Source organism: Enhydra lutris, unplaced genomic scaffold (genome assembly GCF_002288905.1).
Source record: "Enhydra lutris kenyoni isolate GAN:26980312 unplaced genomic scaffold, ASM228890v2 scaffoldscaffold18, whole genome shotgun sequence".
In the NCBI taxonomy this organism is placed as follows: Eukaryota; Metazoa; Chordata; class Mammalia; order Carnivora; family Mustelidae; genus Enhydra; species Enhydra lutris.
The window spans coordinates 20233461-20258890 of NW_019154102.1; the positions used below are offsets into that span (position 1 = coordinate 20233461).

Consider the following 25430-nt stretch of genomic DNA (forward strand, 5'->3'; position numbering starts at 1 on the left):
GTTATGACCACTCATTTAATAGAGAAACACACACACATTCCAACTCCTACTATATGCCAAGGAGGTTCTGGGGGTAAGGCTGTGAACAAATCAAGGTTCACCTGCTCACGGAGCTTAGAGTCCAGAGGAAGAGAATAAGAAAGTAGGTGTAAATTGCCAGGTGGTGATGAATGTTATGGGAAAAACCCCCACAGGTTAAACACATGTGAAGTGAAGAGGGACGCTACTGCAAACAGCACATTCGGAAAGGTCACCGCGATGAGGTGAGCAGAGACACCTGAATGGAGGGAGAAGGTGTGGACCACCCGGGAGAGAAGGTGGCTCCTGGAGGACAGTCCGCAGGATGGCGCTGAGATGGCAGCAGGCTTGAGGAACCTAAGGCGCACAGATAGGCCACCATGGCTGGGACAGCACTGTGCTGGGCACTGGAGTTACAAAGAACACCGAAGACACGGGGGCTGGAAGGTCTCCGGATAGTGCCCTTAGGAATGGGGAGACCAAATAAAGCCGGGCTTTGGGTTAGTGAAGGACTCAAGTGGCTGAAATTCATAATAGAAGCAAAGGCACAGAGACAAGAATGACGACAGTAACAACACAACTAACAACACTCCCTATGAGCCACATGATGCGCCCTGCACTTTCACCTACACAATTTCATGAGACTCTTACAAAGCCTTATTGTCCCAGTTAACAGATGAGAAAACCGAGTCCAGTTACCTAACATGCCTTACATCACAAGGCTGGTAGGGCAGGATGTGGGCTCGGGCTGCCTGACCGCTGAGGCTAACCCTCCCCACTGCACTGAGGGGCATTATGCAGGTACGGAATGTGGGCAGCTCAGACGGGCAATCTTGGAGGGAGCAGGAGAGACCACCAGAGCAGCTGACAAACAGCAGACTAGGTAAGGCCCCTCGGGAGCCACTCAGCAGCAGATGAAAAGAGGTGTTTGAGAAAGGTTAGCCAGTGAGAGGGGAGAAGGGGGAAAGTGAGAGCAGGTGCCATCGTCCAGGGGGAAGTGACTAAGGCCAGGACTAGAGTAGGGCCCCGAGGGATTCAGTGAGACTAGGAAGGTAGAAAACCAACTGGACCTTCATACATCATCTTCTGGAAGCTCCAGAGAATTTGCAGAGTGACTTTGTTTTTGGCCAAGTCCCTTGAGATGTTAGCCTGACACTGGTCACAATCCTAAGGCCTTCCAGCTCTTTGCAAGTTTAATAGTACTGACTTTACTTCCCAACCTATTGGCTTAATAGGGTTATTGAAGTCGTCACTCCCAAACTCTGCTCACAGCTTTAGCTAAAAGGTCTGGAAAGCCCCCTCCTACTGATCCTTCATTTTTACATTATTCTAAGCAGATAAGGCATTCAGGCATTTCGGTCACAGAATTTATTACCACTAGAAATTCTGGAGAATTTGATAAATGTAGGGTTTCAAACGTATGATTCTAAAAATGGGATAAGAATCTTCATCCTACCGTACTTCGTGATATCAAAATCTCTTTTTTTTTTTTTTAAGATTTTATTTATTTATTTGACAGAGAGATCACAAGCAGGCAGAGAGAGAGAAGGAAGCAGGCTCCCTGCTGAGCAGAGAGCCCGATGCGGGGCTCGATCCCAGGACTCTGAGATCATGACCTGAGCCGAAGGCAGCGGCTTAACCCACTGAGCCACCCAGGCGCCCCCAAAATCTCTTTTCTGACAAAAGAGGAGACATTCATGATTTTTTCAGTCTGAATGCACTTATTAAACCTTAGCCCTTTCTTCCCCTTTCTTAAGTGCCTAGACAAACAGCACAGTATAACAGAGCAAAACCAACCAAATAAAAACCAAGATGGGAGTAAAAGACCCGTGGCCTTTGCTCTGGTTTGATCACAGAATTAGCTGTGCAGGTGACAGCCTTTCTGGGCAGAGGCTTCCTCACTGGTAACAGGAGAAGGCTGGCTTAAGCAACCTTCCCAGCTCTATGAACCCATGATCTGCAGTGATCTCTTTATTTCCTCAGAGAGGGAAAAATTAAAACAAAACAAAACAGGGAAGTGATGAAAATGTTAAAATAATGTATTTGAGGAAAGACCTCCAATGAAGAACAGAGCTTCTATCATGCTATTTTTAGAATGTGAGCTGCTTAAGGACGGGGACCACTTTCAACTTACTTCCTACACAGAAATTGAAGGAGAGACCGCACGTGTGGTGGGAAGGACTCGCCTCAGTTCTGGATGGGAACAATGAACCCCCACACAGGGCAGCCCAACAAGGGGATCCACAGCTGGCCTGGCCTGTGCTCTTTTTCATGTCCTACTGACTTGTATTCAAGGTGAGGCCATCTCACCAGATGTAAATCCTGCTCAGAGAGGCACCTGAAGACCAGTAACTGGCACTCTCTCTCTGGCTAACAGGGAAATGAACTTCTTGGCTCTGGCTACTGCCGGCACCGTAGCGTCTGGACATAGAGCTCCAAGTGTCCCAGACTACAGGATGGCAAACAAGTAGGTACACAGGGACTCTGTAGTTGGGCCCCAGGAGGCTGGCAGTGTGGTCGGCAAATGGGACTGCCCACCAAGCACATTTTAGCAGAAATCAACAAAATCTCACTTGCTAATGAAAGCGGCTAAATGGTATGGAGTGGAGGATATATGGAATTTGGGAAAGCTTCCATCAAAACAACCAGAAGTCAATGACTAAAATCGACAGCAGGCGGGACTCTTCTGGAACAATTACAACCGGGGCCTCCTCCCAGGGGGCCCCTATTTACATTCAACTATTTCCAAGGTAGAGGAGAAATGGCAAGTCTCCGGAGCTACGGGTGCCCACCTGGTGGTCCCCACTACGGATTCAGACACAACTACAGAGTTCAATACTGTGTCGTCAGCACAGTATATGCTGTGTATATGTGTATATGTGTATATGCTGTGTATATGTGACTATATAATTGGAAAGGCCCGGTACAAGGAGAGAGTAATTAGCAGAATTAGCCGGCTCTCAGGAGCACCAAGGAGGGCTGAGGGGCACAGGGCCGGGGACAAGCTGAGGAACAGAACACAGCAGCCTCTCCTCCGATTCCCCTTTAGCCACGTGCCTCTGCTAACATATGTCACAGACTGTTCGGTGCAATGAAGAAAGAGTCTAGGGCTCCCGCTGCCTGAGCCCAAGCACTGTCCTATCCCGTGTCCCCGGGCTAGACCTTGAGCTCCGTACTTCTGGCTCCCGTCACTGACTTGCAGCAGCACTGTGAGCACCACAGGGCACTGCCATGCTGGGAGTATGTAAATTAGGGAGATGTTATCGACAGGTATGCAATGACTCACCAATGAGGCCTCATTTAATCCAGTTCAAATAAAAGATTTTGTTTAAGAACATGGGAACAGCACTCTCTACAAGGATGCTCAGGGGTCACCTCTGCCTCCTCCTCTTGCCCTTACCTCCATGCCCCATCAGCCTACTGTGCCAGGGGTGTTCCTGGAGAGGGACATGAACGCTCTTAAGCCTCCTTGTCCCCTTCTCTAGGAAGCCCGCGGGCTCTGCTCTTTGCCTAAAATGTCCTTCATCCTCTCCACGACCATGCATATCCCACCAGCCTGTGAAGTCCCACTCTCTGACCACACAGTAAGCAGCTCGATTCTCCACTGTTCCGCACTTTGTTCTAGAACCTTTGTACGTCACCTGTCTCTGTTTCAAATCTAAACATTTCATTTATATCCTCTCACCAACACTTCAAACATCTTGGGGGTAGGAACCACATTCTACCTGTACCACCTCCACGGAATTATGTACTTGTACCACGCTAGGCTCATAATAATTACTGAAACGTATTCTCCTTTTTCTACTCAGAAAGAGGGCTGACTGCAGAAGGTCACTGGAGAAGGCTAGCTAAGGCTTCTGAAGGTATGCACTACCTTCCCATCAGCTAACTGCTTTAGTACAGAAATGCCAACATGCATGTACCACTTTACACCAACGGGGCTGGCTGAAATAAAAATGACGAGAAGAGCTGTGAGGATGTGGAGAAACTGGAACCCTCATGTATTGCTGCTGGGATGTGAAACAGTACAGCCGCTCTGGAAAACAGTTTGGCCGTTCCTCTGTAAGTTAACTGCAGTTACTACATGACCCAACAATTACTCCCCTAGATGTACACACAAGAAAACTGAAAACATACACCCACTTAAAACTAGCACACAGATGTTCATACTACCTGAAGTAGAAACAATTCAAATGTCCATCCACTGAGGACTAGATGAACGAGATGTGGTCTCGTCACACTATGACGATCATGCCATGAAAACGAACGAGGTACCGTTGCATATTGCAACACAGATGAACTCTTTCACAGTTAGGTGAAAGAAGTCAGATGCAAGAGGCCACTTACTGTATGAGCCATTTATGTGACATGCGCAGACTGGGCAACAGAAAGCAAATTAGTGGTTGCCCAGGGGTGCGGGGTGAGAGGTGGGAATGAAGAGTGATTGCTGATGGATACAGGGTTTCCTTTGGGGAGACGAAATGTTTTAGAATTAGATGATGGTGATGGTTGTACAGCCTTGTAAACAGAGTAAAAGCCACTAAATTGTATACTTTAAAAGGGTGAATTTTATGGTTATGAATTATATCTGAATTTTTTAAAAAACAAAAAAACAAAAAACAAAACTAAAAACCTTGACACAGAAATGCTAGTAGGCTGCTATGATCCTCAGACTTGAGAATATACAAAACCCACATGGGGTGATTATTAAGCTCTAAATTCCTAGGCTTCCCTGACACTGCCACACAAGTTATGGCCCAACGGGTTCCGTGTGGAATCCGGTAGCCTACATTTAACAAGCACACCAGGGGATGCTGATCCCAGTTACGAGCCATGAAGCAGGTTTCTCAAAACACAGGTGTAATGAAAAGAAACTATAATTTAGAATCAGAAGAACAGGATTCACTTTTGGAACCTGCTCCTTTCTGGTTATATGACCTCAGTCAAGTCACATAACTGATCTACTCCTGAGTTGCCCTAACTGTAAATGTAAAGAAGAACATCTTCCTCCAACAGCGTGTGTGTGTGTGAAGTGTCTGGTAGTATACATGGCACACAGTTGGTGTGCCATACACGCTGGTGAATCCCAGCCAGGTGCCAAGTCCATTCGACAAACAAGTGACAATAATCAGAAAAGCCTGGTACAAGGAGGTAGTAATTAGCAGAACAAATTTTTAAAATAATCACTTACTGGATTTTGCAAAATATGAAACAGACGTTAAAAACCAAGCATCAGGACGCCTGGGTGGCTCAGTTGGTTAAGCAGCTGCCTTCGGCTCAGGTCATGAACCCTGTGTCCTGGGATCGAGTCCTACATCAGGCTCCTTGCTCAGCAAGGAGCCTGCTTCTCCCTCTGCCTCTGCCTGCCACTCTGCCTGTGCTCACTTTCTCTCTCTCTCTCTCTCTCTCTCTCTGATAAATAAATAAATAAATAATCTTTTAAAAAACAAAAAACAAAAAACCAAGCATCACTGTTTGCAAACTATTGAAGTTAGTTTATCATTTTCCATGCCCCTGACCGTAAATTTGGGACTCCATCAGGAAAAACAAAAACAACATGTATTTAGTCAGTTGATGACTATAAAGGATTTCTAAAGGCTACTTGGGTAATAAAAGCCATACCTGTACCCTACTTTCTTTTTTTTTCTTTGTATCTTCTCTTACCAAGCAGAACGGAAGAAACAAGAGGTTACCACGCATGTTCTGTCACATCCCCCAAGTGTCTCCCCGTTCCCCAGGCCTATGGGAAATAGCCTGTAGAAAGGCACTTAAGCAAACAGTGGGACCGTTACCTTCAGGTCACGGTGGATGATAGGAGTCTTGCACTGATGCAGGCGGGCAACAGCTTCACAGGTGTCACAAAATATCTGGAGCACTTCATTCTCTGTAAAACCTGTTTGCAGGCGCTGGTTCATCAGGTTGACCACCTGGCCTCCTGCGAGGGGGCACAGAGCAAGCCGGGAGGTTAGCAACATTCTGATTCACCACTCACCCAAGACAATGAACAGGCTGTCCATAGAAGAGCGACCTGGACAAAGGTCACTGGCTGAGCCATGACTGCAACCCAAATGTCTTGATTCCCAGACCCAGATTCATCTTCTTACAATCCAGGGCCTCCTCTGATGCAGCAAAACCCATTTATTTTATAAAGTACTCCAGATGTGAGCTGACTTCACGACATCTTGAAGATCAGTAGAACTGATGGTCTGGTCCTGCTCTAGCCACTTGGTTACTCTGTCCCTGTTTGTATGGGATGAGGCCACAGGTTCAACCTGCTGTATTCTTTAATAAGAATCAGACTACACAAGAGACCCCAGAAGCAGGAAGAAGACAGCTTTCTGGTCTGTAGTTTAGGAATGGCTTGGTCTCTCTAGCCTCACTCACTACTTGCTGCCAAAAATGCAGAAATACTCCACCAATATTTCATCTCCAGGACCAGAAGACTGATTATCTCACTTACAAAATTATCCAAATTCCTGGATGCTCCCACTGCCTTGTCTCGAAACATTTTACCATCCAAAAAGGAATGGACAGGAGGAAACAAACTGCCAAGTTCAAATTTGGTAGTATCTTATAAAATTGGCTTAGGGTTATTAGAGAATTGGCTGAAATTATCAGTTAACGTTACATTTTGGGGATTAACCACATATTTAATTTATGGACAGTATCTTTAAAGGCAAGGAAAATTCAGTGGAAGTACGGATGATTATAAAACAGGGCACCAAACAGTGAGGCAGTGACCCAAGCTTGTAAGTGGCAGTTGCTCGGGCCAAAAGAGCCAGACCTCCAAACTGGTTGTATGAAAGGCAGTCAACTCTGAATCAAGTCATGTTACAGTCTGTACGTCCCAAGATAAAGGCTGCTTGAACCTCCAAGCTTTCAACTACTTAACTCCACTGTTCACAGCAGCATCGTTTGAGTATAGCCTTACTGGCAATTACAGCTTGCAAGCAAGGAGAAGAAAGGTCATTTCCATTCGATGAAAAGAATTACTTTCCCCCATAACACAAGGACGGAGGTGTGGGTGGAGAAGAGAACACATGAGGGAGGGAGTGGGGAGGCTAAATCCTTTCTTCGGTCCATCTGGAGTTGGGACTTTATTATGTGCCTTCATTGCTTGTTTTAAAGCATCACAGATAACACATTCCTCCTCACCCTCATACATTCTCATGCACATACAAGCACCAAACCTGCCTAAAGCTAACAAAAGAGGAGTTTTGTATTATCAACCACTTCAAATCGTTTGCCATAAGAATAACCAAGAGGTGACAGCAGGCTCTGTATCTTTCAGTCTCACAGTCTGCACATCTTTAAAACCACAACAACAGACAGTAGGGCACAGAGCACATTCACTGAAATGACCCCCGTGCCCTTGACAATCAAAGTGCCAGACAATGGGAGCTCAAGGTCTGGGTTATACACTTACCCCTACAGAAGTCCATCAGAATGAGCACCTCCCACACATCCCCGCTGCTCACGTTGTTGATACTGGAGTCAATGTAACCGACAATGTTCTTGTGCCCAGACAGGTCTCTCTAGAAAGAAGAGTTGAGAAATACAGTATTAGATACAGACACCAGTAGGGACAGAAGGAGCCCGTCGGTTCCATTAGCACAGATAATTTAAATACAGATAACCTTAACAGCAGTGAGAGATAAGACTGCAGAGGGGGGTCAAGAGCAGGTTTTCAGTGGTCTCTGAGATTCATGGCCAGCTCTTCAGTCAACAGTTCTATAGCCCTACTAAAGCACAACACGCTCCTGAACGAGATTCTGGAAGCAGATGCACACAGGGTGCCTACGCGCTTGTTCCATCAGTGCTCCCTGTAAGTCAGGAGCAAAGACGCTCATCTCCAGAAGTACTGCAGAGTACGAGCCAGACAGTGTGAATTATTTAAACATGTGAATTTTTAATTCAGAAAAAAGAAACTGGTGGGGCTTTTTTTCCTGGCTGTAGGTACACAAGTGGATTCAACATGACTTTTAAATTGTTTGTACTGCTTTTCTCCCTTTAGGAAATGTATGAAAAGAATAACTGCTTTACAACGTTTTGAATGGCCTATGGTGGCATCCCAACCTAAATATTTTGCTCATAATTAAGCCTTTCAAGTCAACCAAATGGAATATAAGATGGGTCCTGTTTCTAGCTCTCTGGTTGGAACTGCATATGCTCTCTCCGGGTTGCTTATGGAATTCACTGAGCCAGCAAATGTTGACGGAGCACCTCATGTGTGTCAGGACCCATTCAGGCACCAGAGGCTGCCTCACACCTTGCTATCATTCTTTCAGCATCCCTAGAGGCAAATCTTTGTAACGATGATGTTTAAAATCCAATGTCATTAAGAAGTAAGTCGGGGAAAGAAAAAGTAAGCAAGCTGAGTAGAAGGATTTTTGCACAAATTCAAGATTAAAAAAAAAAAAAACTAGTTTTAATAAATTGTTTGGTTTAAAAAAGGGGGAGGATAGTGGTTGAGTCACCAGACAGACATGACAGTTCAGGCCATAAAAACAGTAACTACCACCACACAAACTGGAGATTTGGTTGCTTAGAGTGACGTATAAAGTCTCTTTTAATCTAAAATTATATACCAAAACAAGAAGAAGTCTCATGGTATCAAATGAATATACCTGAACCCTGAGCATCAAAGTTAAAATTCATTAGAACTTTCCTCTGAGTGAGGGAGTGAGAACGACTGCTGCTTCAGAAAGGTAGACAAAAATAGAAATGGGACGGCTGGAACTGACAGTGGGAAGTCACTGGAGCCCGATACAAGAACAGTTTCAGAGAAGGGATGGGATGTGGGGAGGGAGAAATGGACTTGCAAAGAGTTGAGCACGTAAGAGCTGGCAAGTATAGATAAGTTTTCTGGAACATTTTGTGCTCCAGAGAGGAACAGCATTGCCAGAAGGAATTCTCGGGATGAGAGAGAACTGAGCACGGGAGAGTGTAAGGAGCCAGGAGCAGAAACCTTCAGCATAGAGGAGAGGACAAAGGATAACTGATGGGACCTAGGCCTGAGAGGGGGCGGGGACTGAGGGCACCATTAAAGGGACTGGTCTTAGAAAGAGGAGCAGGAAGGAAACGAAAATGGATATGCATATTGGTTTACAGCTGGAGAAGGGGAACTTCAGTGAGTTCAGTTCTATTGTTCTGTTTTTGGTAGAGAGCAAGACCACGTTTGCAGTATAAGGGAATGAGAAAGCAGCTTGATGAGAGAAATAAAAGGCTTAGAGCAACTACTTTGGATGACAGACAAAGGAGATGATGAGGCAGAAAAAGCCGTCTCTCTCTCGAGTTCTGCACAACAGAACGTGATTTCAGGGTTCATGTCGTAGAGCCCCATTCTTCCTCCTGCTTTTTACTCTCATCATCAAGTCTTCAAAAACTTGATTTCATTTACACAGTCGAGGAAGGAGGAAGAACGGGAGAGGAGTTCTGAAGCCAAAATAGAGCAGAAGATCATGTTCTCCAAATGTTCACAGGAGGAATGAAAGACTAATGTTTCCACATTAGTAATTTGTCTACATTTAACTGTTTGAAAAAGAATCTGCAATGCCACCTCTGATTTGCCTCATCCCAAGAGGAATAATAAAGACGCAGGAAGGGGAAAAAAAAAAGCATTTGGTAGAGTCAAGAGGAGGTCAAGAGCTATTAGAGGACCCAAACTGGATAATGAACATCTGCAGATGGCATCCTAGAACAGTGGCCAAGCTGTTTGCTGATCAGTTCAAGTCCAAATTCCCGTTCATTTTGTCTTCTGCAGAGTTCCTGAGAGACGACCAAGCAGAAAAGATCTCCTCTTCGGAGGGAGCCCATGGCACTCACTTTTAATGACCTGATAATGCAGCAACATCTCAGATTTTAGAGTAACATCTCACTAGTCCGCAACGGATAGAGAAGATCGATTTGAACGGCTGTGAAATGCAGAAAAGACCAAGAGGAAAACTTACTGCAAAGGGAAACTGACTCACATAGAGGGTGCCCTGCCCCGTTCGTAGCACCAATAGGCCAAAGGAGGCCCAAGTATTCCCTGGCTTTGGTTAAAAGCCCAGTTCCAGACTTGGAGAACAGAAATGGACACAGAGGTATGGGACAGCACCCACACGGTTTGGGAGCTCAATTCCTCAGGAAAAGGCAGGACATAAGGAGGATGCCTTGATGCCCTTGGCTACAACTCTTATTTGGGGTACACGAAGATAAAAATCTATATTTTTGAGTGTAAGTCAAAGCGTGATTTTAAGGGGAGTAGGAAAAGTTCAGTTAAATTATTGATCAGATCAGTTTATATTACATGATTTAAACAGTGGTAAGTCTAAGGAGTGTGTATTGTCCTTTTAAACTTTATATTTAGATTACCATTACAGAGGACTAATAAAGTACTGACATAAACATGCTATTAGAAGACCTGCTTTATTAAGTAGATATTTTAAATGATTTATAGTGGCCTTATTAATATATTTAACTGCTTGAGGTGCTAAAAAACTTTCTTCATAAATACATGCGAAAACTGCCATTTGAAAATCATGCCTTTAGCTTTGCGCAGTGGCAGCATTGTAGTCAATGAGATTTATCCGAGGCGCGATTATTGCTAATTGAAAATCATGCCTTCAACTCAGATCTTATAGGTTATCACAAATCTCAAGTTTATCTGGGGCCCTAATTAATGATGCTTGTAGCACAAAACAGTATTCTATCCCTGTGCTCAAAATTCCTACAGCAAGAGGATCCAATCCCCAAGTAGGTACATCTATAAAAACCTTCATATTAAGTTCAGGAAAACAAAGAAGATGGCATTCTAAAGAGCATATCAGTAACATGCCACTCACCTCCAGACAGTAAAAATGAGTATGGTATATAACTAATTTCCCTATATATTTGCTCAGGTCACCCCTTCTTTGGAATGTCAGCATGATATCTGCAAATTCCCAGTACTGATAGAGCTTGTATTTGCAAAGATTAAGTTTCCAAAGAGATAATTTACCTGCTTTGACCCTCCATTCAAATATTCAACATTTTCTGCTTTTTATGACTCAGCACTATTCCTACTTCTGGGATCACACCATGGTTCCACAGAGCTTTTAAGCAAATTTCAGCTTCTTTTTAACTTAAAGGTGAAGGAATCCAGTTCTAAGGCCTGAAATTTGTTTATTTCTCCTACTGGATGCCTTTTTTTTGTTGTTAGTTTTAGTTTTGTTTTTTTTTTTTAATTTTATTTATTTATTTGATAGAGAGAGAAATCACAAGTGGGCAGAGAGGCAGGTGGGGATGGAGGGGGGAAGCAGGCTCCCTGCTGAGCAGACAGCCCAATGCAGGACTCAATTCCAGGACCCTGAGATCTTGATCTGAGCTGAAGGCAGTGGCCTAATCCACTGAGCCACCTAGGCGCCCCTCTCCTACTGGATGCTTTGTAAAAGTCTTCTGCCTTACTTTTCTTTGCTCCTTTTCCCCTCAATCACTCTAAATTTCCTTTATAACTCTCTTCGAGGAGTTATTCACAGGCCCAGTAAAACATCAAGTCCAGTACAGTAATAAAAAGAAATACTTTTTTTTTTTTTTTTAAGATTTTATTTATTTATTTGACAGACAGAGATCACAGGTAGGCAGAGAGGCAGGCAGAGAGTGAGGAGGAAGCGACCTGGGATCGTGACCTGAGCTGAAGGCAGAGGCTTTAACCCACTGAGCCACCCAGGCGCCCCAAAAAAGAAACACTTTGAGATCTAGGCTAGTCCTGGTATTCTATGAAGGCCAAGGTATCTGGGCTTCTGCTTACATAAGAAGTCCCAAATATGATTCTCGTCCCCACACTCACATTGACTCTCCTGTTCCTGAGTCTTACTCACTAGTTAATCCTAGTTAGTGAGTAAGTGAATAGTTAGTGAGTTAGTGAATAGATCTTTAAAGTCATCTAAAGTCTGATTTAGAACAGTGCTGCTCAAACTTTAATAGGCATATGAATCACCTGGAGATCTTGTTTAAAAGCAGATTCCAATCCAGTAGCTCTAGGAAAGGGCCCTAAATCCTGCTCCTCAGTGGCACTTAAAGTAGCAAAGATCTAGAACAGTGCCACTCAAAATGTGGCCCACAGATGTGTGCTGCTTAGTAAACTGTTACCAGTGCAGAAGGAGAGAAGAAGCTTGCTCCAGGACATCAATCAATTTAGTAACTAAGCGGACTTATTTCTTTTCCTAGTGATATCTTACCTATGAGGAATACAGTTCCTTGATTTACATTCTGGCGCAACATGCTCTGAATAGTACCCATATGCTTACAGCCAACTGATTTTTGAAAATGGTGCCAAAAAAAAAAAAAAATACAATGAGGGAAAAGTAAGTCTTTTAAAAAAATGATGCTGGGACTGTAAGGGCCTATTTAGCCAGAGCGATTCCATCTGGTTGAACAGTGATTTTGTTGTTTATGCAGTAAAACTTAAACTGACCCTTCCCCCGCTCAGGGAACTTACTTAAAAACAAGTCCCGGAAACCAGTCCCAGGTAACAAAGCCCAAATACAAGGGTAGGTCAGGCCAGGTGGAGGTATCCAATCAGTGGGGGCGCATACTGTCTCCCTAGCTACCAAGGAGTATGGGCCCCGCCCTTAGGGCGCCTCTTGGGCGCCAATTCTGACCAAGGTGATAGGCTAGTTCAAATATCTACTATTGGGTAAACTGTAATTCAACTGGTCACTTATGTGTGACCTAGCATGACTGTGCAGCTTTCTCTGTGTGTTACAATCTCATTAGCCACCTGTGCGTGGCCAGGCCCAACCACATGGCCTTTGCCCTTAAAAGCTAGTCTGTAAGGCAGAGAGGAGTCACCTCTTTGCAAGAGATGGCCCTGAAAGGTCAGTTTGATTCTTTTTTTTTTTTTTTTTAAAGATTTTATTTATTTATTTGACAGACAGAGATCACAAGTAGGCAGAGAGGCAGGCAGAGAGAGAGGAGGAAGCAGGCTCCCCGCTGAGCAGAGAGCCCGATGCGGGGCTCGATCCCAGGACCCTGGGATCATGACCCGAGCCGAAGGCAGCGGCCTTAACCCACTGAGCCACCCAGGCGCCCCGGTCAGTTTGATTCTTGATGCTTGGCACAAAATAAAGCTTTGCTTGACCTTTGCTTTGTAACAGTCTCGCTCCTTTAATCATGGACCCATTATTGGGGGACCTTTCAGGACAACTAGATTATCTACATGCAAAAGAATAAATCAGATCCCTACCTCATACCATTCACAAAAGTTAATTCAAACCGGACCAAAGATCTAAAAACTCCCCCAAAGAAAATATGCACACAAATCTTCACGGTGTTCGATTAGGTAATAGTTCTTAGATACACCACCTGAAGCACAAGCAACCAAAGGGAAAAAAACAGATAAACTACACTGCATCAAAATTTAAAAATTTAAAAAAAAAAATTTAAAAATTTAGCACTTCAAAAGACACTAATAAGAAAATGAAAGACAATGCAAAGAATGGGGAAAAAATATTTGCAAACCATACACCTGATAAGTATCCAGTATCCAAGCTATATAAAGAACCCTTAAATTCAACAATAAAAAGACAACATAATGTAAAAATTGGCAAAGGATGTGAATGGACATTTCTCCAAAGAACATATAAAATTGGCTGATAAGCACATGAAAAGATGCTCAATGCCATTAATCACTTGGAAAATGTAAATAAAAACCACAATGAGGTATCACTCCAAACCACAAGGATGCCTATAATAAAAAAATAGAAACAATAAAAAATGTTGCCAAGGATGTGGAGACTGGAACCTTCATACTTTGCTGGAAGAATATAAAATAGTGAAGATCCTGTGGAAAACAGTTTGGCATTTTTCCAAAAGCAGAGTTACCACTTGACGCAGCAATTTCATCCTGTGTATATACCCAAGGGAAATGAAACACCATGTTCACACAAAAACTTGTACACAGGGGCACCTGGGTGGCTCAGTGGTTTAAAGCCTCTGCCTTCAGCTCAGGTCATGATCTCAGCGTCCTGGGATTGAGCCCCGCATTGGGCTCTCTGCTCAGCAGGGAGCCTGCTTCCTCCTCTCTCTCTCTCTCTCTGCCTGCCTCTCTGCCTACTTGTGATCTCTGTCTGTCAAATGAATAAATAAAATCTTAAAAAAAAAACAAAAAACCTTGTACACAAATGTCCTTAGCAGCACTATTCATAATGCCAAAAACCAGAAACAACTGAAATGTCCATCAGGATAAACAAAATGTGATACACACGCACACACACACACACACACACACACACACACACACACACGGAGTATTATGCAGCCGTGAAAAGGGAAGAGGTACTCACACATGCTATCACATGGATAAAGAAGGCACTCATCCATACTAAGCATGGTTAAACCATAAACATTATGCTAAGTGAAAGAAGTCATAAGAGTCCATATATTAGATTATTCTATTTATATGAAATGTCCCAAACATATACCAGAAAGTGGACTATGCTTGCCAAAGACTGTGGCAAGGTGAGCATGAGGAGTGACTGCTAACTGGGATGGGTCTCCTTCGGAGATGATGAAAAAAAAAAAAGTTCTGGAATTAGATACAAGGTGATGGGTAAATGACCCTCTGAATATACTAAAAATCACTGAATTATATTTAAAAGGGTGAATTTTTATCTCAATTTACAAAGAAAAGTAGCATGGCAAGCTAGGGAAAAAATAAACACGCAAGAGGGAGAAAGAAAAGGAAAACAAGGTTCTCTGAGCAGCACTCATCCAGAGTAGTCAAACAGCTCAAAATGTAATCCCTGCTAGAGCCTTTTGAGAAGCAGTTTTCTTACAATAATGTCACTTCTTTGGACCCTCAGCCTGACTGCAGACAGCTTGTACTGTTGATGAGTTCTTCCCCACATCCAACTGGAAACTTCCAGCTCTTGCTCCTAGACTGTCCCCTTCAGAGCAAAAAGAGCAAGTCTTCTTTTTCACTTTCTAAACAATTGAAATATTATTATTTACACTCTAAATTTTTCTTCTCTAGGTTAAATATACCTATGTTCATAGACACGTTTTTTTAGTTGCATCACCACTTAAATGCTTTGCTTTGTCTGTATCCCTTTGACAAGAATGGCCCCAGGAAATGAATGGAATACTCCAGGTGTGGTCTGACTCATGCACAGCAAACCAGCATCATCACCTACTATTCATTTTATTAACGTAGCTAAAAATGGCATTTTTATCCTTTTGGCAGCTGCATTACACTACACATTCATATTGAGTTAATTGACCGCTAAAATACTAGTCTTTTTCCATTTTACACTGCTTTAAAATCTCTGCCTTCCCAGAACTATACTTGTAGAGTTGTTAAAATAAAAATTCAAGTGTATGACCTTGCCTTGTTATTTCATCTCATTAGAATCAGTCCATTGCTCCAATTCATAAGGATCATTTTGGATCCTGATTCTATTACCCAATGTAGTGGTTATATTTTCCAACTTTATATTAGGTACATAATTGATAAGTGTGTCTTCTCTTTAACCAAGTTATTTGCTGAATGTAAAATAACATAAAACTAATGGTAAGCTGCAGGGCTTTTTTCAAAAAAAGCTTCCTCCAAATTAATATCAAACCACTGGTCAGGAACCGAACCACAGTAGCTATTACTCCTGGAATCCAGCCTAGACTCTCCAACTTGCTCACAGACCTCTGGTGAGTGTCCTTACCCAAATGACACAATTTTTAGACACTGTACCTAGTGCACTCGCCTGAGCTTCCCATCCAGAAACTCTCCCAAAAAGGCCATGATGTTGATATGACATGGCCTGCTCTTACCCAACCTGAAGGTTCTTTGGATCCCTGCTTAAAATAAATAATACACTAACATTCAAAAAGAAAAAAAAAAAAGGAAATTTTTTTCTACTCCAGTACTCATCCTCTATAAGGAACCCTCCCTGTTTCTTTCCCTTTCTCCCATTCACCCTTCCTCCCTTTCTCTCGCATCCTTTCAGTGTTTTGTTCAGGCAAATCCAAACAGTATATATTATGCATTATGTACAAACACACATATCTTTTCTTACACAAAAAACAGCTTCAAAGCATCTTTTTAAATAATCTGTTCCAGATTCTTGTCCCCCATCAATCCTGATGTCCCTACTGTGCACAATCTACCTTCCTTCTCATTTAGGAATATGGAATATTTTCTTGCCTCAAATCTTCTGAGATCTCTTCTGTTGAAAGCAAGGCTTCAAACGTCACTGGTGGCAGCTCCCTGTCCTCACTATCAAGCTCACCGCAGATGGAATCCATCTGGGCCAGGAGACGTAAACACAGAACAGCACTTGGTACATCTTGGGCTTCAGTTCTTACCCCTTTAAGTCTGAAGCTAATTCATCTTTTCCTGCCTTTGGGTAAAGGAATCTGAACTCCAAAATTCAGCTTCCAATTGTCTGCCAGAAACCCAAATCCCTTTGGTTCCATTAGGGCACATGTCCCAAATGTTATTGAAGGCCTCCTACCATACCCTGGTAAATGGTACATGGCATTTGTCAAAATAAAATGTCTCTGTTGAAACCACTAACCATTCTTGAGTTTGGGTGCGTGCAACACGCACATCCTCACTCTGCTGTCAGTGCAGAGAGGACGCTGCTTCACCAACCACTAACACACAAGCCTTAGCCTGTTGCCTCCTCCAATTCCTTTCACAATTCTGACACTGTTTGAGAGAGGTAGGGTTAGGATATGGCCTCTATCTGACAGAAGTCTGAGCCTAATGGAGGTTCCTCAAAATGTTGAAAATAGAACTACCCTATGACCCAGCAACTGCACTGCTGGGTATTTACCCTAAAGATACAAACGTAGTGATCCGAAGGGGCACGTGCACCCGAATGTTTATAGCAGCAATGTCTACAATAGCCAAACTATGGAAAGAACCTAGATGTCCATCAACAGACGAATGGATAAAGAAGATGTGGTATATATACACAATGGAATACTATGCAGCCATCAAAAGAAATGAAATCTTGCCATTTGCGACAACGTAGATGGAACTAGAGGGTATCATGCTTAGCGAAATAAGTCAATCGGAGAAAGACAACTATCATATGATCTCCCTGATATGAGGGAGAGGAGATGCAACATGGGGGGTTAAGGGGGTAGGAGAAGAGTAAATGAAACAAGATGGGATTGGGAGGGAGACAAACCATAAGTGACTCTTAATCTCACAAAACAAACTGAGGGTTAATGGGGGGAGGGGGGTTGGGGGGGTGGGATTATGGACATTGGGGAGGGTATGTGCTATGATGAGTGCTGTGAAGTGTGTAAACCTGGCGATTCACAGACCTGTACCCCTGGGGATAAAAATATATTATATGTTTATAAAAAATAAAATAAAAAAAAAAAAAAGAAGAAGTCTTAGCCTAGGAGGGTTAAAAACATCCCAAAGGGCTTTTGATTAAAATGGTAAGAAAAAAATTTTTAAGTAAGTTGAATACTTCCTTTTATTGCTGCTTCCTTCTAAAGTCTTACTAAATGATGTAAAGAGTTTGTTTTTTAAAAAACACAAACTAGGGGCGCCTGGGTGGCTCAGTGGGTTAAAGCCTCTGCCTTCGGCTCAGGTCATGATCCCAGGGTCCTGGGATCGAGTCCAGCATCGGGGGGGTCTCTGCTCAGCAGGGAGCCTGCCTCCCCCCACCGCCACCGCCTGCCTCTCTGCCTACTTGTGATCTTTGTCTGTCAAATAAATAAATAAAATCTTTAAGGAAAAAAAAAAGCACAAACTGAAGAAGACTTCCATTTCCTGGAAAATGGAGTCAAGGTGTTTTGCTTATTTTCCCTTCTAAGTACAACTAAATATAAATACTCTGGACACTAGAATAGATTTTAAAAAGCATAATAAGAAGGATCTGATATGTGGACAGAAAACAGCCTAGCTAGAAACTTTAGAGCCCGAGAAATGAAATGATGGTGAGCTGCCCGAGTTTTCTTTTTGTCCCATATATCCCAGACTAGAAACTGAAGCAACTGGTGAGTTAAAAACACCAATAAAAGCTCGCTCTCTCTAGCCAAAGCCAGGAAAAGGCAGCCTGGAAAGACAGAAACTCACAGACACTAACTACTCTATTCCAGCCAAAAATCACAGAAAAAAACTGCAGCCCCTCCCTGCAGACACGCCAGCAAAAGCCAAGTGGGGAGCCCAGACTTCCACCTTCACATACACACTGTATCTATGTATATAACATAGTCTTGTATAACCAATATATATAACATTAATTAGAATATTTAAAAGCTATACAAAGAAATGGTCAACAAATACAGGAAAAGATGGCTCAACATCACTAAGCATCAGGAAAGTGCAAATCAAAATCACAAGAAAGTAACACTTCATGCCTGTTCGGATGCCATTATTCAACAAACACACACACAGACAATAACAAATGCCGACAAGGATGTGGAGGTATTAGAACCCTTGTGCACTGTTGGTAGCAATGTAAATTGGTACGGCCACCAGTGGAAAACAGAAAATTAAACACAGAATTGCCATATTACCCAGCAATCCCACTTCTTGGTGTATATCCGAAAGAATTAAAAGCAGGATCTTGGGGGCGCCTGGGTGGCTCAGTGGGTTAAAGCCTCTGCCTTCGGCTCAGGTCATGATCCCAGGGTCCTGGGATCGAGCCCCACATCGGCTCTCTGCTCAGTAGGAAGCCTGCTTCCTCCTCTCTCTCTGCCTGCCTCTCTGCCTACTTGTGATCTCTCTCTGTCAAATAAATAAATAAAATCTTAAAAAAAAAAAAAAAAGGCCTGCCTTGTCATTAAAAAAAAAAAAAAAAAAAAAAAAAAAAAAAAAAAAAAGCCCCCCCCGTGACAAAAAAAAAAAAAAAAAGCAGGATCTTGAAGACATATTTGCACATCCGTGTTCACTGCGCATTATTCATAATAACCAAGGGGTAGAAGCAACCTAAACGTTCACTGATGGATAAATGGCTAAAGAAAACGTGGCATATATTTATAATGGAAAAGGACTCGACCTTAAAAAAGAGAGAAATCTTGTCATTTCTACAATATGGATGAACCATGAGGATATTATAGTAAGTGAAATAAGCCAGTCATAGAAGGACAAACACTGTATGATTCCACTTACATGAGGTACATAAAACAGCTACATACACTGTGCCAACAGTTAAAAACACTGCATACTTAAAAATGGTTAAGATGGTAAACTTTAAGTTAGTTGGTTTTGACCATAATAGAAAAATTATTTTTAAAACATAGAGTAAAATTAAAATAAAAATTTAAGTACTGGCTTAAAACAAAAAGAAAGCTTCAAAGTTGAAATAATAGTTGCTTAGTTGATTATCTATGCAATATATTCAAATGAGCTGAACATTTTTACCCACACAAAACCTGCACACAGATGTTTATAGTGGCTTTTATTCATAGTTGCTAAAACTTGGAAGCAACCAAGACATTCTTCAATAGACGAATGGATAAACTGTGAAACATCCATACAATGGACTATTATTCTGCTCTACAAAGAAATGAGCTATCAAGCCATGAAAAGACATGGAAGAAACTTAAATGCATATAAAGTGAAAGAAGCCAATCTGAAAAGGCTACACACAGAATGACTGCAACTATATGATGTTCTAAATAAAGGCAAAACTATGGAGACAATAAAATAAAAATCAGTGGTTATCAGGGGTTGGGCAATTTGGTGGGATCAACAGGCAGAGCACAGGCAATGTCTGGGACAGTGAAACTATTCCATATACTATAATGGTAGATACATTTTATACTTTTGTCAAAATCCATAACACAATACCAAACTCAATGTGTAATACCAAATTAACCTAAAATAAACTATGAACTCTAGGTGATAATGATATGTCAGTGTGTCAACTCTCAACTCAAGTATCTAGGGAAAAAAAAGAACAAAATAAACCCAAGCAAGCAGAAAGAAAGAAATAAGAAATAAGTATAAAAATAAAAATCAATGAAATAAAAAATGGAAAAATAGAGAAAAATCAATTAAACAAAGCAATGGGTCTTTGAAAACATCAAGCAGCAAACCTCTAGCAATACCAACAAAGAAAAAAGAAAAAAGATACAAATTACCAATATCAGGAATGAATCAGGATTTTTATCACAGACCCAGAACACATTAAGGGATAATACAAGAATATCACTAACAGCGAACTCTATATGCATAAATTGGACTTAAATGAAACGGACCAATTCCACAAAAATACAAACTATTACAACACACCTAATATAAAGGATAATTTAAATAGCCTTATAAGTATTAAGGAAACTGATTTTATAAATTAATAACTGCCAAAAAAGAAATTCCCAGGCCCAGATGGTTTCACTGGAGAATTCCAACAAATGCTTAATTGAAGAAGAACAAACACCAATTCTACAAAATCTTTTCCAGAAAACAGAGAGGAGGGAAACTTCCCAACTCCCAACTCATACTATAAAGCCAGAACTACCCTAATACCAAAACCAGAAAAAGCTTAATAAAACTCCCAAAACTACAGACCATTAACCCTCACTATAGCTGTAAAAATCCAAAATATTAACAAATAGAATTCAAAAATAAATAAAAATAATTATAGACCATGACCAAGTGGGGATTACTACAGGGATGCAAGTTTGGTTCGATATTTGAAAATCAGTCAATATAATCCACCATGTTAAAGCTAAAGAAGAAATATCACATAAGCATATCACTCGATGCAGAGAAAAAATATCTGACAAACTTCAACACCCATTCATGATTAAAAACTCTTAGAAAAATAGGAACGGAGAGAAACTTCCTCAAATTTATTTTTTAAATTCATTTAAAAAAAACCACAGTTAAACTTATGGTTAATAGTGAAAATATTCTTTCCTCCTAAGATTGGAAGGAAGGCAAGGATGTCCACTCACCATTCTTACCCAACATAGTATTGCAAATTCTAGCCAATGCAAGAAGACTAGAAAAGGAAATTAAAAGGATACAGATCAGAAAGGAAGAAATAAAACTGCCTCTCTTTGCAGGTAACACAATGGTCTATATAGAAAATCCTAAGGAATATAGAAAAAAATTCTAGAACTAGGGGTGCCTGGGTGGCTCAGTTGGTTGAGTGGCTGTCTTCCGTTCAGGTCATGATTCAGGTCATGAATCCCAGGACTGAATCCTACATCAGGCTCCCTGCTCAGTGGGGAGTCTGCTTCTCCCTCTAACCTTCCCCCCTGTCATGCTCCCTCTCTCTCTCTCTCTCTCATTCTTTCTCTCCCAAATAAATAAAATCTTTTTTTTTTTTTAATTCCAAAACTAGTAAACAAATTTAGCAAGGCTACAGGATAAAAGATAAACACAGAAAAATCATTTGTTTGGGGCACCTGAGTGACTCAGTCAGTTAAGCATCCAACTCTTGATTTCAGCTTAGGTCATGCTTTCGGGGTTGTGGGATTGAGCCCCGTGTTGGGCTCTGCGCTCAGTCAAGAGTATGCTTGAGATTCTCTCTCCCTCTGCCCCTCCCCCCACTCACACCGGCACTCTCTAAAATGAATGAATGAATGAGTAAAAATCAATTGGTTTTCTACATACTAGCAATAAACACATGGACACCAAAATCAAAAATCCAATACCATTTATAACCATTCAAAACAAAACCAAAAACTTATGTCTAAATCTAAGAATATGTACAAAGCTTCCTTAGCGCCAATGAAAAAAAAATCAAAGATACAAATAAATGGAGAGATGCACCATGTTCATTTATTGGAAAACTGAACAGAAAATATGTCAATTCTCCCCAAATTCATATATGAGTTTAACGGAATTCCTATCAAAATATTTGCAAGACATTCTGTAGATAAGGATTATTCTGAAATTTATGTGAAAAGACAAAAAAAATGAGAATAAGTCAAATAATTTTAGGGGAAAAAAAAGGAGGAGGAATCAAACTTTTTATAAAACTACAGTAATCGAGGTTGTGTGGTATTTGGTAGAGGTAAAGCCATATAGATTAATGGGAACAGAACAGAGGAGGGGCGGGGCGCCTGGGTGGCTCAGTCATCAACCATTTGCCTTCGGCTCAGGTCATGATCCTAGAGTCCTGGGTTTGAGCCCCACATCCGGCTCCCTGCTCAGCAGTAAGCCGGCTTCTCCGTCTCCCACTGCCTACGCCCCAGCTTGTGTTCCCTTTCTCGCTGTGTCTCTATCAAATAAATCAATAAAATCTTTAAGAAAAAAAAAGAAAGAGAACGTTCTGAAGATGGGCCCTCACAAATATGCCTGACTAATTTCTGACAAACATATTCAATGGAAGAAAGACAGCGTTTTCAACAAAGGTTGCTGGAACAAAGAAGCAAAAAATGAATCTCAATAAAAGTCTCACACCTTACATAACATTTACTCAAAATGGACCACAGACTTAAATGTAAAACGTATAACTATAAAAATTTTAAGAAAAAAAGACAAAATCTTCAGAATCAAGGGGCAGGCAGAGTTCTTAGAAATGACACCAGAAACATGTTCCACAAAAAGAAAAAATAGATCAACTGGATTTCATCAAAGTTCAAAACAAAACAAAAACAAACAGAAAGGTCTTAGGAATTAAAAAGCCTGATAAATAAAAAATTCAACAGGGTGTTTGGAATGTAAAGCTGAGGAAATCTGCAGGAAAGTGGTGGGGGGAGAGAAAGAAAAAGAAAAGGGAGAAAACACGAAATATTAGAAAATCAACTCAGGAGAACCAACATGCAAAATAACAGCAATTTCAGACAAAAGGAAGACAGAAAAGGAAATCACCAAATGAGACAGGCCAAAATTCCTCACAATGCAAGGATAGGAGTCTCTTGATTACATGGGGACACCATTTATTAATAAATAATAAATGTACACAGCAAGGTGTATCATCAAGGCATTTCAGAACACTGTAAACAAAGGGGAAACATAAATTTCTAGGGGGAAAATGGGTCACACCCAAAGAGCCAATATTAGAATGACTTCGAACTTCCTATGCACAACAGTGAAAGCTAAAATAAATGGTACAGCCATGCTTTCAAATACCTGAATGAAATGATTTCTGAGCCAGAATTTTATGCACAAGGTTTCATATGTGTGAGCATAAAATAAAGACACTTCCAGACTTTTAAGGTCTCAAGAATTTACCTACTATGAATAAGGAAGCTACCACAGGATAAGCTCCACCAAAATGAGGAAGTAAAGCAAAAAAACCCAAGTCAGGAAATCTAACAAAAAAGTGAGGCAAAGGGAATGACTAAGAAATTCCAAGATAAGACTGTAAATTGGGCCTAGAGAGCAACCAAACCAGATTTCACTGAGTTAAGAGACTGAGATTTCTTCAAGATAAAATGGACAGAACACATAAATGCAATTAAAAGTATTCTTTTTTTAAAATGATTTCTACAGCCTAGGGAGAGTTTGTGGTTAAACTGCTGAAAAGTACACAGGAAAGACAGACCAAAAAATTGAAAAAGATTATTAATTCCAGTGAAAACAGAGTTATACAGAAAAGGAATAGTAATCTAGTCACCAGAAGACTCTGCAAGAACAGTGTTTTCATACATGTAAAAACTAATACTACTGTGACTAACATATTGCCAAAACTTCTTGCAGTAGAATGGGAAGTGAGCATGATTGCAGGTATCTGGGGAGAAGGATGTGCAGGGAATGAAAGAGAGCTAAATTTTTGCTTTCCATACTATATATTGCCTAAAATGGAGAAAAAAAAAATCAGGAACTAGCAATATCAGCATGTTATTTTGAAACACATCAAATGAATCAACCAAAAGTGGTTGTCTCTGGGACGTTAACAGTGACAGAGGAGGGCCCCTCAGGGATGTGCTTGAAGTTTTTGGGAAAAAGCTTAGTTTACCTATGTGATTTAAGTTGTGAAAAAATATAAACTCAAAACGGAACCAAATCTTCCCCAGCTAATACACAGCTGGACCAGAACTTGAATTCATGTAACCGAGTTCCCGATCGGTTGTGTTAATTTGTGACCTCGTAAGGGGCCTATGTCCTCCTAGTTCCATACCCGCCTAGCACAGAGCCAGCCCTCAAACATGTTTCTGAACGAGTGGGAGAAAGTTAAAGAATGGGATTACTTTCATAATGCTAGAAAATGAATGAGAAGGGCATTCCAGGCAGAGGAAACAGCAGAAGCAAATACAGGAAAGGGAGTGTGTGTGAGAGAGAGCTCAGCAAGGCAGGGACAGGGGGAGGAGGGGCAAAGAGAAGTAGCCAGAAAACTCAGTGGCTGCTGGCAGTAGATGCAGTGAGGCTGGTTGTCCCGAGCTCTGTCGAGGGGCGTGGGGGCACACTGATGCTTTGAGGGTGGATCTGGGGGCCCCATGTATTTGAGCCTTGGGGTTTTTTGTTACTGTTTTGCAATGATGATGACAACACTTATTTCTCTCAGCAAATGGTTTCTTCTCAAATGGTTTCAGCTTTTTGGAATCTAAAGTAGTACGAGGCTCTCTAAAATCCTGAGGTCTTTTTCAGTTCACCCAACTGCCGTACAGCTGGTTACTCTAAGTGGCGCCCGAAGGGCCAACTCCACAGCGGAGAACAGGGAAGCAAAGCCTAGTGGAATCCCTACAATGCCACCTTCACTCATTTTTTTGGACCTCTTTTTGTTCTTTACAAAAGCATGAAAATCCCGGGCATAAAGGAATCATCTCTAGGTGAATATCTGAATCAGATATTACCATTATTCATACATTCATTTCATCCAAAAAGTCTATTAAGTACAGCTGACACCTGAACAACAGAAGTTTGAACAGCATGAATCTAGATGTGTATTATCACTTCACTTAAATATGGTACAGTTCTGTAAATGTTATTTTCCTTATGATTTTTTTTTCTTTTTTTTAAAGTAGGCTCTAAGTGGGGCTTGAACTCACAACACTGAGATTAAGACCTAAACTGAGATCGAGAGTCAGACACTTAACCCACTGAGCCACCAAGGTGCCCCTCCTCATGATTTTCTTAATATTTTCTTTCCTTTAGCTTCCTTTATTTCAAGAACACCGTGTATAATACATACAACATACGAAATGTGCGTTGACTGTTTATGTTACTGGTAAGACTCGCAGTCAACAGCAGGCTGCTACTAGTTAAGTGTTGGGGGTGCTGAAAGTAATATGAGGATTTTCAACTCTTCAGGGGTCAACTCCCCAGCCCCTGTATTGTTCAAGGATTGATTGTATTTACTTTATGCCAAGCAGGCTGCTGAAATATAAAGGTCCTGATTTTTTATTTTACTTTTAATTTTTTTTTAAAGATGGACCTCCTTTATTTATTTTTTTTAAAAGATTTTATTTATTGGGCGCCTGGGTGGCTCAGTGGGTTAGGCTGCTGCCTTCGGCTCAGGTCATGATCTCAGGGTCGTGGGATCGAGTCCCACATCGGGCTCTCTGCTCAGCGGGGAGCCTGCTTCCCTCAG

General features: G+C 41.5%; 1 protein-coding gene across 1 annotated transcript in view; it reads right to left on the reverse strand.

The window, feature by feature from the left end:
• Positions 1–25430, reverse strand: part of LOC111147984 (AP2 associated kinase 1) — a 158950-nt gene that overhangs the window by 53474 nt on the left and 80046 nt on the right. Inside the window, exons 4-5 of the mRNA XM_022504321.1 lie at positions 7445–7553; positions 5811–5953 (exon numbers count right to left, since the gene is read on the reverse strand). Coding sequence (XP_022360029.1) covers positions 5811–5953; positions 7445–7553 — 252 coding nt within the window. The remainder of the gene's footprint in view (positions 1–5810; positions 5954–7444; positions 7554–25430) is intronic.